This window comes from Neodiprion lecontei, chromosome 4 (genome assembly GCF_021901455.1).
Source record: "Neodiprion lecontei isolate iyNeoLeco1 chromosome 4, iyNeoLeco1.1, whole genome shotgun sequence".
NCBI lineage: Eukaryota > Metazoa > Arthropoda > Insecta > Hymenoptera > Diprionidae > Neodiprion > Neodiprion lecontei.
In genome coordinates this window covers 36,672,394-36,685,400 of record NC_060263.1, presented here as the reverse complement: position 1 = coordinate 36,685,400, position 13,007 = coordinate 36,672,394, and the positions used below count along the sequence as shown (strand labels likewise).

The following is a 13,007-nucleotide window of genomic DNA, read 5'->3' as shown; positions in this document are numbered from 1 at the left end:
TACAGTAACTAGAAGAATTCAGTAAAACAGGTATCGTTGAAAAAAAAACAAATTTTCGCAACAGTTGCAAGAAAATATAGCAACAGTGATCGTAATGAGAAAGAACGGTAACGGAAACTAGACTTTCCGGTAACAGCTAGAAAACTAATTTTCATTTTACACCTAGAACTATATTTTTCGATTGTGGTAAAAAATTGAAAATAGTTAAGGAATGAGCGGTAACCGGAACTAAAAATTTCCTTCAGTGTACATACGTACATAGGTAAATCATTGAAAATGCTCGCGATTCTTTCGCTCCAGCACGCGTAATAAAACATTTCACGTAGAGCGTGGCAAACGCGAGATTCCCACGACGAGATTTGCAGCGAAGCTGTAAAGTGAATTGACTGAGGTTCGTTACCGCGTCGCTGACAATCAGTCTAATGCAGACTCCTGCCAGCCATCCCCTTCAATATATCGCTCCATCCCTTGGCGGGTCGTGATTCACGGGAGTTAAAAGCAGCGATTCGAGCTCCCTTTACGGCTCGAGGGTCGATGTATTCCAACCATCGGTTTGCACCGGCAACGCGTATAAACCGGATGCAGGCGAGATAATGATTTTTCCCGCGATCCGTTTCCCCGTTTGTAAATTCCTCGCTGCGGAATAATGTGCGTATAATGTATACATGTATGCAGTTTCCCCATGATTGCAAACAACGGTGTTGAAGAGTGCGGGAAAAGCTGGGAAAAGCGGCGCGTATAGAGATGACGTTGGACGTTTGCATTTGCCATTCAAAGGTGCGGTAAAAAATGGAAGGGCCGCGGGGTGCGGCGGATAAAAGGTGGAAAAACCGAAGAAAAAACAAAAAAAAAAAAAATATCGCAACCCGATGCATTTGCATACCGCCGCACCGTGGCGCTTCCACGCGCTCTGGAAAAAACATAAATAATTCAAAACTTTTTATGCAACTGAGCTTGCGGGTGCAGAGATATAAACGCTCGTCGTCGCGGTGCTTCGCCACGGGCCAAATCGTCAAATAAACGGGTTCAAATGGGAATATAAATACTGGCGAGAAGGACAAAGAGAACGAGACAATATAAAACTGAGAAAACTTGATGCTATGAAATTTTTATCGAGATGTGCGGTTTGTTTTTCTCTACCTTTACTCCCATCCGTATCTGTAAAGATGCATCTGATTCCAAAATCTTGATATGCAACACACGATGCATTATTATATCGCAGAGTTTGTTAAAATTCTTAACAATTACAATTTTTATTCCTACTCTGTTTCATACTCTGTATTCTTTACGCTGCGACATTTTCAATTTTAGTGGTGAAAAATTCAATACTAAAAACAATGTCCGGTGAAGCTGCGGCAGTTTATATACTTGTGCATTTTCCTCGACCAAAGTACCTCAGACCTTTTCTACCTTGTATATATATTATATAACTACAACGCGTACTTTATCATTAAATCAAAACTTCTTCGCTGTACGGTACGATATATACTTGATCTAAAAGAAAAACGAGGACCGTAATCCGGGGTAAGAAATTGAAAGAGGGAAGAAACAGCGGAAAAAAAAATCTGATAAGAAAAAAAAAAAGAAATAAACAAATAAATAGAAAAAAAAAAAAAAAAACAGAAAGCAAAGGAAGGTAGTAACGTAGGAGAAGCGGAATAAGGAGAAAATAAACTTTTCTTCCCTCGGGGTGAGCGGCAGTATAGCAAGCAGATAACTTGAAATGGTCCGTCATTCCTGTTCTGCAGAGTATATGTATACGAGTATATAATACATGCATAATGTGTATGTATACATATCACTGTACGAGGATTTATACGGGTATGTAATATTAATTAGAACGAGAAATTAATAGCGGTGTGCGGTGTTGCTGCAGAAATTTCTCGGCGAATCATCTCGGACAAAGTAGATCGTTCGAGTTTATACATAACCCGAGTACATAACTACGTACACGGATATCAGACGTACCTACGTACATAAGGATCTCAGTTCAGCCGGGGATCGAGGGGGTCAGAAATTCAGACCCTCCTCCCCCCCTCCCTTAATATAGTACCATCCGCAAACCCCTCAAATACCTTCGAAAGTTTCGACGACGGTTCATTAAATGAAATAGTTGGGCGATACCAATTCCTTGGATATAACGGAGTTTGTTTCATCTTCGACTGTATCGGAGCTCAAAACGTTAATAAACGAATGGGTTATACATTTATTAATGTTCCCGATAACAACATCCGCGTTTCGCATACGCGATAAGAAACCCACGACGCTAATAATTTGCTATTTAAAATCGGGAAACGACTGCATCGTAGTTTTATTATCACTGTTATTTTTATTGATTTTTTTTATAACTGACGAACCACAGAATGAGAAGAAAAAAAAAAAAAGAAACATTTAACAACGAAGCATTAAAGCAGCATTTTCCATCTCTTGAAAATTCATTTTATTTTTATATTTCTCCTTCTTCTTCTCGTTCTTCTTCTTCTTCTTCTTTTTCTTCTTCTTCTTCTTACTCGCCATAATTTTCCGTAAAAATGTAAAGTGCAGATTTTTCAGGAAGCAGTAGGTACGCTTTGCCGTAACTCGTTCAGGCGTGAAGTCGTAAAACGAGTAAAGTTCAATGGCGCGTACATTCGAGAGCGTATCTTATTGTGGATTTTCTTCCGTCGGTTCTTTTCGCCGATTATTTTTCTTTAGGCTTCGATTCTTTTTTTTTTTTTTTTTTCTTTTTGTGTTTCTCTTGTTTTTTGTTTTTCTTTTTCACAATATCTCACCAGTCATCTCATTCCCCGACCGTTTAGTCTTGGAATATAACGATCATTACCGATTTCGTGCGTTTGCTTTCTATTTATTTCTCAGTAATTCCCCGATTTTTCCTCATTGCAAAATCCTTCGTCACGCATCCGTCATTATTCGATCCGATTATAATTAACGCCAACTTCTCGCTATTCATATTTCAACTCTTGTTATTTTTTCATTCTCTCTCTCTCTCTCTCTCTTCCCTCTTTTTCTACTCTCCTCTTCCGCAGCCTGGTTTGCATAAAGCGCGCTATCCACCCCTTTAATATACGCAAATGAAGTTACACCCCGGAACTAATGATATTTGCATGCAGAACAACCTTCTCCTTCGAACTCCCCGCCTTTGGGTGTTAAATTTATTACTTTGGTTAGCCCGTTGAAAATTTTACAAGCCACGAACGTATAGACATTTACTGCATCCCGTTCGGACCTGTTCGTTTTTGATTTTTGTAATTTCACAGCAATACTTACAACGTACAATATTTTACTTGTAAAACTCAGTTTCGATCGTAACTCCATGCTCGATTTCCATTTCCTCTCCTTTTAATGTAATTCCGATAATTGTTACCTCGAGGACGAAACGCGAAGAGGATTTGGCCCCGATGGTTTCGATCGGCGAATTCCCGCTAGCCATCCACAAACTCCGTTTATATTAATGGTAATTAAGTATCTGGATCGGGTTAACCCCGTGGAACCCGAGGGATTGGAGATCCTGCTACACGTCGAAGGTGAATAGAAGCCGAGAATAATTACCTCCGTTGTTCGCGAGGAGCTGTGTTACACACATGCGGACCTAGGAGTTGTTATGTTTGTTAAATAATACCCATCCCGATGAAGATTTAGCCCAAAGCCCGCTTCAATGGTGCACGAAGGGTAATTGATTCCAATCCCAATTCAAGCGGCTAGGATATTCGAATATCATTATACTGCCGGATCGCGTGTCGCGGATGTAATCGGGCTGAAGACGAGAGGAAAATCGCCATCCGATATGCCTTTTCACCTCGTATCCGAGGTAGAATTTTACTATTATTAGAATGTATCAATTCTCGATTACTTGACTAAATTTACCACGATATATACTCAAATAAAACAAGTGGAGAAAACACGGTAATGTCAAATGACTTGTCCTTAATTCACGAGAGCTATTAATAATATAAATTGTGAACTTTATTCAGCTATGGTACAATAACGGAAAAGGAACATAGCTCATTCATCCATTCAACGATCATGAAAAACACTTCAAAATACGCCGTTATGCGATATAAAAAAACGCTGGTCACTTCCTCTTCTCATCAAGTTATTGTTAAGATACGCTGAGAATTGAGAAATGAATTTATAGTTGAAAGTTAAAACAATATTTATTTGTCGATAATTCGAAAATATAATAACCCAACCATGGATACGATATGCGCCATCAGCGTTCCAAGATGGATGAATCAAAGTCGGTGGTGTTGAAGATCGATAAGATGTGGATGGATTTCACAGTCAGTATTTGGAATCCCATGATCCTCGTGTGAGACGTGTGGTCCATTTGATTCGATGTTTCTGACTAGATGAAATACTCTGGTCTACTGCGTGTCCCTTTTTTTATGAGTATTGTGATTAATGTCGGTTATATCGAAGATATGCGAAAACTTTTTCCTTTTCCCGGTGTCCACCTTCGTCACACATGATACAACGCTGGTCAATATTGCGGTTGCTCCGATTGCCGCAATCTCTCATTACTGAATAGAATTGTGGAAAGAAAGGAGGAAATATCAGTACGATTACACAGGCATATACAATGACTTCGAATTCATTGCTTTTGGTATATTTACGGTTGAAAAAAAAAAAAAAAAATTCGCTACCCTTTTTGCGATTGTGAATCCAGATATCAATTTAAGCATAAATTGCGGACGAATCGCGTAAGGTGAAATTTGGAAATGTGTCTTCTCACAAGCACGTGAGGTACATAAGACATATTATTGTACTTAACGGAGTTTTTCTCTGTTTCTTTTTTTCAGACTGGTCTTGCCCGCGCTAATTGCGCCCTTCTAACAAACTAAACCTGCACGAAGCTCGCGCCGCTAACCTGCACAAGCTAACGACTAACAACTAACAACTAACCAACCAACCAAACAACCAACCCCAAGGTGCGGGCTGGCAGTTTGTAATTCGTGAGTGTACAAAGGGCGCCCGCATACGTCGGTCTCGTCATTGCGAGACTGTACACCGAAAGAAGAGAGCCAACGGCGATGAAAACCGCCGCATCGGAGATATAAGAAGAAGGGTAAGAAGAGGAAACGTAAAAACTGCATCGAAGAACTGCAATTAATGAGGAAAAAAGGTAAAGCAGTGATCAGCAACGATGCAAATCGTTAATAAAAATGAGACGAAACAACGGACTGAAATTGGACCTAACCGAAAACACGCCGGGCGGTGGTAGCAACAACCCCTTGTCGAGATTACCGAACCTCGTCGAGCATGCCGAGAGTTGCGGTGGCAGCAGCCACGTGAACGGAGGAGGAGGTCTAGGTAACGGAGAAAACTTGAACAGCAAATTGCCGAACGTTGTCGAGGGCTCGATGGACTATGGAAGCGAGAGGCGGTCATCTCGTTACTTCGAGTACGAGGGGGAGGCTTCCGGAGCCTACGGGTGCAGGACCCTGGACCGGAAGTCGGCGGCCCTCGAGCGAGACGAGAACGGGCCCCGGTACGATAGACGGGCCTATCAGGAATCGGACCTAGACGCCCCCTACGAGGCGAAGTACCTGCAAGGACGGCGGTACTCGCGGGAGATCGGGGAACCCGAGTTCGAGTACGAGGCTCGGTACGCCGAGGAGACGCTCAAGCTCGAGAAAAAGGAACGGGGCCCGGTGACCTCGAAGGGTTACGAGTCCGGTATCCGGACCCACGACTCGTCCTACGAGCTCGGAACGACCGGCGGGGACGTCGATCCCAGGAAGTACGACCCCAAGTTTCACCCCGGCAACAAGGCCTACGGGACCCTTCCTCGGTACGAGACGGGACCCAAGGGGTACGACCTGGCCGAGAAGGCCGGGTTTCAGGCCGCGGCCTACGATCCGAAATACGACATAGCGCCGCAGAGCTACACCCAGAGGTTCGAGGGGCCCAAGGGGTACGAACAGACCCTCAAAATTGGGGAGGGAAGCGGCAGGGACGCGAGGACCGGACATCGGGACCCCGATCAGGCCAATTTGGAGAAGGCGAACGGGTATAGGAAGAGCAACTTCGAGGCATACGGGGTCTACTCGGACCCCGAAGACGATCACGGGTTTCTTGCCGATAAGAAATTGCCCCAGTACACGTACAAGGGTGTCGTTGTCAACGTCAGCGGCGAGTCGAGCGTCGTTGAGCAGAAGAGGACGCCCAAGGGCGGACAAACCGAGGCTCGACAGAGTCCCTGGTGCAGGCCAACCATTCTTCTGCTTCTACTCGTTCTTCTCGTAGTCGTTTTCGTCCTCGTTGCTGGAATTCTACTCTACTTTAACTGTGAGTAATACCTACGTGTACGGTCTGTCTTGTGTATTTGCTGTTGTAATTGACGTCGATACTGTTTGAGATGTAAATCTCTCGAAGCACGTGGTACTTTGAATTATTGCTGTATAGCTGTTTGCACGAGCTTAAAAGCCTTTTCATTTTTACCGCGTTAACTCTGGTAAGCTTTGTTCTCTCTCGATAATTTTCTTTCCCAAAATTACGTCGATACAAAGTCGTTACATCGAGTTACACGAGTGTATAATTAACACTAAGATCGGTGAAAATTTTTAGCGAAAATTCTGAACAGCGCGTCTTAACCGCTTTGGTATCTCTGCGATTTTTCGGGTACAAAAAGTTCCGATTTTCATCACTCTTTTTCTACTAAATAATCTAGGCCCTAAGAAGATTCCAAGATCATTACAGAAACAAAAGCTGTAATGACGCGATTACGTTCTCACCGTTTTTTGAAAATTGGCGAACGTTCACAAGGTGTGAGAAAAAATGATCGAAATAAGTATTTAGACAACTCGCGGCTTTGAAACTGCGGCAAGAGTGCCAGCGGCAATATCTTTTGTTTTTATTCGTTCCTGTTTTTGCTCCGCGTTTCTTTTCTCTTATTCTTCACTCTTGTTCCATTCTTTTTCTACGCATTGAGATTCCTCCGCCAGAATTTTTCCCCGTGTGTGCGTGCGCACATGGGTGCACATGTAATATGTATACACGTATACCGGGTTTACGCCTACGTGCCAAGACTGTCAATCCTGCGTATAAAACCGCGGGGTAAAGTTATATCATCGCTAACGTATCTTCCCTACGTGTTTTCCCCGAGCACTGATCGCGATTCGGGACGGTTAGCTGTCCGCTACGGTTAGACCCTAAAATAATTAATGGCAGTCCTGCGGCGCGGTTATGGCTTCCCGGTACCGGATCGCTAATAGTCTAACTCTCGTGCCTCGATATTTATGCGTGTCCCGCACTGTCAGAAGTCGCAATTAAATACAGATATCGGTCATCCTTTATATCATACATATACATATATATATATATATATATATATATATATATATATTAGGGTGTTTTGAAATGAAATTTTTTTTAATTTTCCTACAAGCAGGTGACGAAAATGTTTGCTCCTAGTCTAAAACGAAGCCTTGAAAGTGCCGGGCACTATATCTCAAGCGTTAGGCTGAGCCGTTTTGATTTTTCGAATTGAAAAATTGAGAAGTCGATTTTAGCACACATTTAGCACGATTTTTTTTTTGTTTTTTTCTCGCCATAAACTATCTTTTTGACATCCACTACGAGAAAATACTCGTGTGGTATGATAGTCGAAAATTAATTTTCACTTGTTGTTTACGATGTTTATTGGAAATAATGACTTACAATTGTTTAATTGCAAGATTATTGTTTATTCCCGACTCAACCGTGGTGGTAACTTTTTCGACCTGAAAATAGGGACAAAAGTGACATATATTTTTCCGGTAAAAGTTGAGAGTTCAAAATATGTTACTTTTATCCCGCATTTCAGATCGAAAAAGTTGACATTACAATTGAATCGGGAATAAACAATAATCTTCGACATATGTACATAAGTCGTTATTTTCAATAGCCATTGAAAAATTATGCAAATTAATTTTCAACGATCATACCAAACGAGTATTTTCTCGTGGTGGATGTCAAGAAGATAGTTTATAGCCGAACAAAAAAAAAAAAAAAAAAAAAAACAAACAATTCATGCTGAACGTGTTCTAAAAATGACTTCTCGATTCTTTTCCTACAAAAATCAAAACGGATCGGCCTTAAAGTTGAGCTACAGTGCCCAGTCTTTTCGAGGCTTCGTTTTAGACTAGAAGCAGGCTTTTTCTTCGTCTGCTCGTAAGAAGACCGATATTTTATTTTATTTGAAACACCCCGATGTATAAGTTTAACATCGTGCAACCGTCCCTTCAACACTGTAATTCCTATATACATACTCGCTATTATATTCTCGCTTCGCGTTCTGAAAACGCGTATTATAATATCTTTGTAACAACTAAGAAAAAAGCAGAAGAAAAAGGAGGAGGTATTGTTTATCCTGGAGATAAATTTCCATCCATCCTACAGGTACCTACTCGAATTTCACCTCCGAACACCCGAGTACCGACCTAAATAAATTCATCGCATTTTCATGACCTGAAAAATGAAAGTAAGAAAACGTGGAGATTCCAACCGCCCGAGGGATTGCGTAAGCCTTGACCCTTTGAGATCCCAAGGGAACTTCTTGGTCAAACGTTGAAACCTTGATGTTCTTAGCATTGTTTGTCTTGTGTCTGCCTTTGTAGAAGCGAGAGAACGTCTCCTATTCGCAAGCCAAACGGTTCATTCAGATTTTCTCGATTTCGGTGAAAATTTTTTACATCAATAACGGTAACGTCACTTGTTTTATTTGATTTTTTTTTTTTTTCAAAGAAAAATAATTACAACCCAATGTTTTTAAAATTTTGTCAACGTAGAGTAATGAATTTTCGACCAAAAAATTCGTATATTCAACGAAACTTTATTTTCGCCCTATATTATCCTGGGATAAAGAATAACTTACTGTAAAAGTTGTCGCACACGTGCAGGGTATAATAATAGTAATAATGATGATGATGACTATGACGATGATGATAATAATAATAATAATAATAATAATAATAATAAAAGTTCGTGTAACTTTTTCCATAAATTTTTCTACATTTTTCCGCGGAAACATTTCGAAAGGGGGCGTTTCAAAGATAACGAATTTCCCATAAGTCTGAAAATTTTCTTTCGAACTTGGACGTCGCGATTCTTTACTTTACTTTACTTTACTTTACTTTACTTTACTTTACTTTTCCCCTCGAACGTAGCGTCTGACGCATGTTAAAAGACGCGTTCACGTAATTTTCCGCCTTATTCGAGTGGCAAAAACTATGAGGCAGCCTGGAAGTCGGGTGGCACGTAAAAATTTTTACCGGCGCGGCGGCTGAATTTTGAACGATTCAATCGTCCCGTTTGTCTTGGAAACAGATTCGCATGATGAAAAGTGTATTGCGTACAGGATGAAAGTATTACGCCGAAGTGAAAGAAGACGTGCGATCCGAATATGCTAAGTCAGCGTGTTACGGGAAAGCCCGAAACGGCGGGCTTACTAATCGGGGAAATTGTCATGATTTATAAGAGCGCGTTACAGTGAGTATCAGATATCTACTTTATAATATCGCGTCGCATGTACGGAATTTTTATTGCGCGGATAAAATCCTCATCTCGGGATCAATTTCATCTCGTGCATTTCGTTGGAGCGGAGGATAATAATAAGAAAAGAATAGGCGAACGATCGTAAGGCACACTCGGTATCCGAATACAAATGCTTGGCACGTGACACGCACTCACTCATTCACTCGCTCGCTCACTCTCGAAGCTTTTTTCTTACACGGGTCGCGATTCGCGTGGCCCTGCATCCCTTACGATCCTGTACCTTATACGTACGCGCAGGGCCGGGAGATGAACGAGGAAGAGAATAAGATGAAAAGGAAAAGGGGGCCTAGGACGAAGGAACGAAAATACTGTCCGTACTTCTTCTTCATTTTATCGCTTACGAGAAAGGAACAGGAGATTTAGAAGCGTCGTGGCCTTGTTAGTCTACCAGAGTCCCAAAGAATACAAAGTGTCTGATTTCAAGATCCCCGACGGGTGGCGCTCAGGTATAAACCACGTACATAAATACAAAGAGACTGAATTTTGATGAATGCCTCCAGTCCTGATTTGAAATTCGAACTTTGTTTTTATTTTTTTATTTATTTATTTTTTTTTTCTCTTATTTTTCTCTCTGTTTTTCCACTTCCCCCGGCACTTTTCTTCTTCTCCTGCATTATTACCCTTTCTTTGACGTTGAATCGTATTGTTATTCCGTACCACCACTTTCTCTCATTGCTCCTATTACGATCCGTAGCTATTTTTCGTCCCACCGTCTCTATTTTTCACCCGTTCCAACGAATACCCTCCGACGTTTTGGGCACGTGACTGCGTCGATGGAAGTTTGATGAGAAACGATGTTTTCCGGCCCGTAAAGCTTAATTCAAAAGCCAATAATTCGCGTTAGGAAGTCTTTTAACTTTGCACGGTAGCTACGTTTGACGTAGGAATCGCTGGAAAAAATTACAATAACAATAATTAAACGTTGCGTAAAGTGAATTTATTAACGTATTTAAAACAGCTCAATTGTGACGATGATTTTAGTAAAAACGAGCATGATAGCCGATGTGTATTTATTGGTTTTTTTCGTCGAGAACCCGTCTGTTGACCAGTTTGAAAAAAAACTATTAAATTATTATGATGCAATAAATGTCGAAATTACTGAAAAAAAAAAAATATCAAATTGAGAGAAAAATAAAGTCCACGCGATAAAACAAAAGACTTTTTACACTGCAAAGCAAATTTTACACGGATTCTCGACGTTAGCCATTAAAATTGTAATTTTTCCCGACTCATGAGTGTCTCTTGTTTCGTACACGAAAATCTCGGGCCTTGATATTTTTTCACGTCCAGGAGAAGCATTGGAAATTCGAAGAAGAATGGCACGATTTCGATTATTCGAAAAATCGACACTACGATTCTGACGGAACGGAAAAGAAGAAAAATTGAAATTTTACTGTACAGTGTGTACTATTTACATAACTAAATAACTAAGACATTGTTTGAGCGGTCTGAAAATTCCCGAAAAATTCTTAAAACTTCAATATTTCACTTAGAAAATATCTAGACTGGTTTCATTATGAATTTGATAAAAGAGTTGAATGTGCAAAAAGAAAAAAATAGACACAAATCGCTGAGTAATGAAACTGGTCTAAATATGATTTAATTGAAAAATAGAAAGTACGAGAATTTTCCGGGAGTTTTCTGACCAGTAAAACAATGTTTTAGTCGGCTCAAAAAATTTAAAGTGTTGGAAAAAAAAAAAAAATAAAAAATAGAAAAAAATCGGCTTAACATGAGCCCGGTCTCGAAATGTTTGAAATAGAAAATACAGCATCTGTCAATTATTTGAGGATTCTAAAGAAGGTCCTTTTCAAAATCACTTAAAATATTTATAAATAATTGATCAGTTGAATAAGAAATCTGAAAAATATCAGGGTATTGTCACAGAATTGGAAAAATTTCGGAACAAATGTTGTACAAAATGAGAAATGGTGTAGGTCAGAAGTCGGTTGGGTTCGCATGTAATTCGAACCAGATATCCTGAGGATGATGAATATTGGAACGGGGGTATAAAAAACGTTCGGAACGAGGTTGAAACGTCTAAAACGCGTCGATCGCGCGGCACTCGAAGGCCGCAGGCCGCAAACTGCAGCATTCGGTAGTCACTAGACAGTCAGGCCAGGCGGTGGTTGAGCGAGCAGCGGAATGGGCTGCAGAGAAATACATGCAGATATTTCAGTAGCGATATAGAGTGGAGCACTTGATTCAACAATGGTGGAATATACAGAGGGTGCGGAGTGAGTATGCATGGATGTATATATATATATACACACACACACACACACACACACACACACACCAACCGACCGCGAGGCGAGGGGCTGGAACCTCGGAACCCTGTTGAGCATTCCGAGTGGCTGCATTTGCCGAGGGTGGACAGCATTTGACCGATTCAGTTTATTTTCGGGTCAAGTTTTCGCCTGACCGCCCGCAATCAGCCCCGGCATTGTCCGTCGACAATACATTTACCGTATCCTGGCTAGCTCTGGCTTCTCTTCACGTCACCGGGCTTAACGGCACAGGAATTTCCACCCTGATCTAGCAGCGACAGAATTTTGCATCTGGATTTCCAGAAATTCGATTTCGCATCAACCCGACGCCTAGGCGCCCATCACCCTTCCAAATGGCTGTTGTACGAACAATCTGTAAATTTCGATCGATTATTCAGCCGGACACCGGAAACTACCCCCATAAAGTGATTATTATTATTATGCATATACATGACCTTTGCTCATGCCGTTGTTGTTCCCATCATCGTGTTCGTTACTTGCTTATACATACGAATACACATATATATATATATATCTATGGGTCGAAGTTAAATTCGTTTTTTTCTTAGATTACCGAATTCGACAATATTGTTGTCCAGATATCCGAAAGAGTTCAGGCTCCTTCCCTAAAGCACAATAAAATTTACTTTATCGTTCACTGAAATATGGGTTCGATTTTTCAACAGACGTAATCCGCGCGTTCCGAGTAGGTGAAAAATGAAAACGCAATTTGGTACGTATAAAATATATTCGTAGCGTGGTCCGTTTTATTATCCAATGCCAGGGGAAAATATCAGAGTCGTTCGCCGATATCCAAATTGGCATCCCTACCCAAAGAAAAAAAAAAAAGAAAAAAAAAAAGACAAACAAAAATTAAAAAATAAAAAATCTCCAACTTCGCTAGAGAGAAAAGGTGACGGAGGAAATAAATCGCGACGGCTAAAACGACGCAAGGGAGACTCGGCACCGGGACGTCGCACAGCCCATGGTTGTTTATGGTGTCTACGTGACGGGTTTATCGTTCCCAAACCGAAACTGAAATGCCTCGAGGGCCGGCGATGCCGTTACTCGTTCGCTACAATAAGCCATGGGTATAAACCCATGCGTACGCACATATATCTATGGTATATGTATGCACATGTGTATGTATAAATATACATGTATATGTATGCGGGTGTATAAACACATGGAGCCACGCTCACA

The 13,007-nt window shown here is 41.0% G+C and overlaps 1 protein-coding gene across 8 annotated transcripts in view; it reads left to right on the top strand.

The window, feature by feature from the left end:
- LOC107220827 (agrin-like) overlaps positions 1-13,007 on the top strand; it is a 290,468-nt gene that overhangs the window by 105,752 nt on the left and 171,709 nt on the right. For 5 of the 8 annotated variants that reach the window (XM_046738738.1, XM_046738741.1, XM_046738739.1 and 2 more), the window contains exon 2: positions 4,800-6,288. The exons of the other annotated variants lie outside the window; for them this stretch is intronic. In XM_046738738.1, coding sequence (XP_046594694.1) covers positions 5,163-6,288 — 1,126 coding nt within the window. In that variant the 5' untranslated portion in view covers positions 4,800-5,162. The remainder of the gene's footprint in view (positions 1-4,799; positions 6,289-13,007) is intronic. 8 annotated transcript variants of the gene reach the window in all.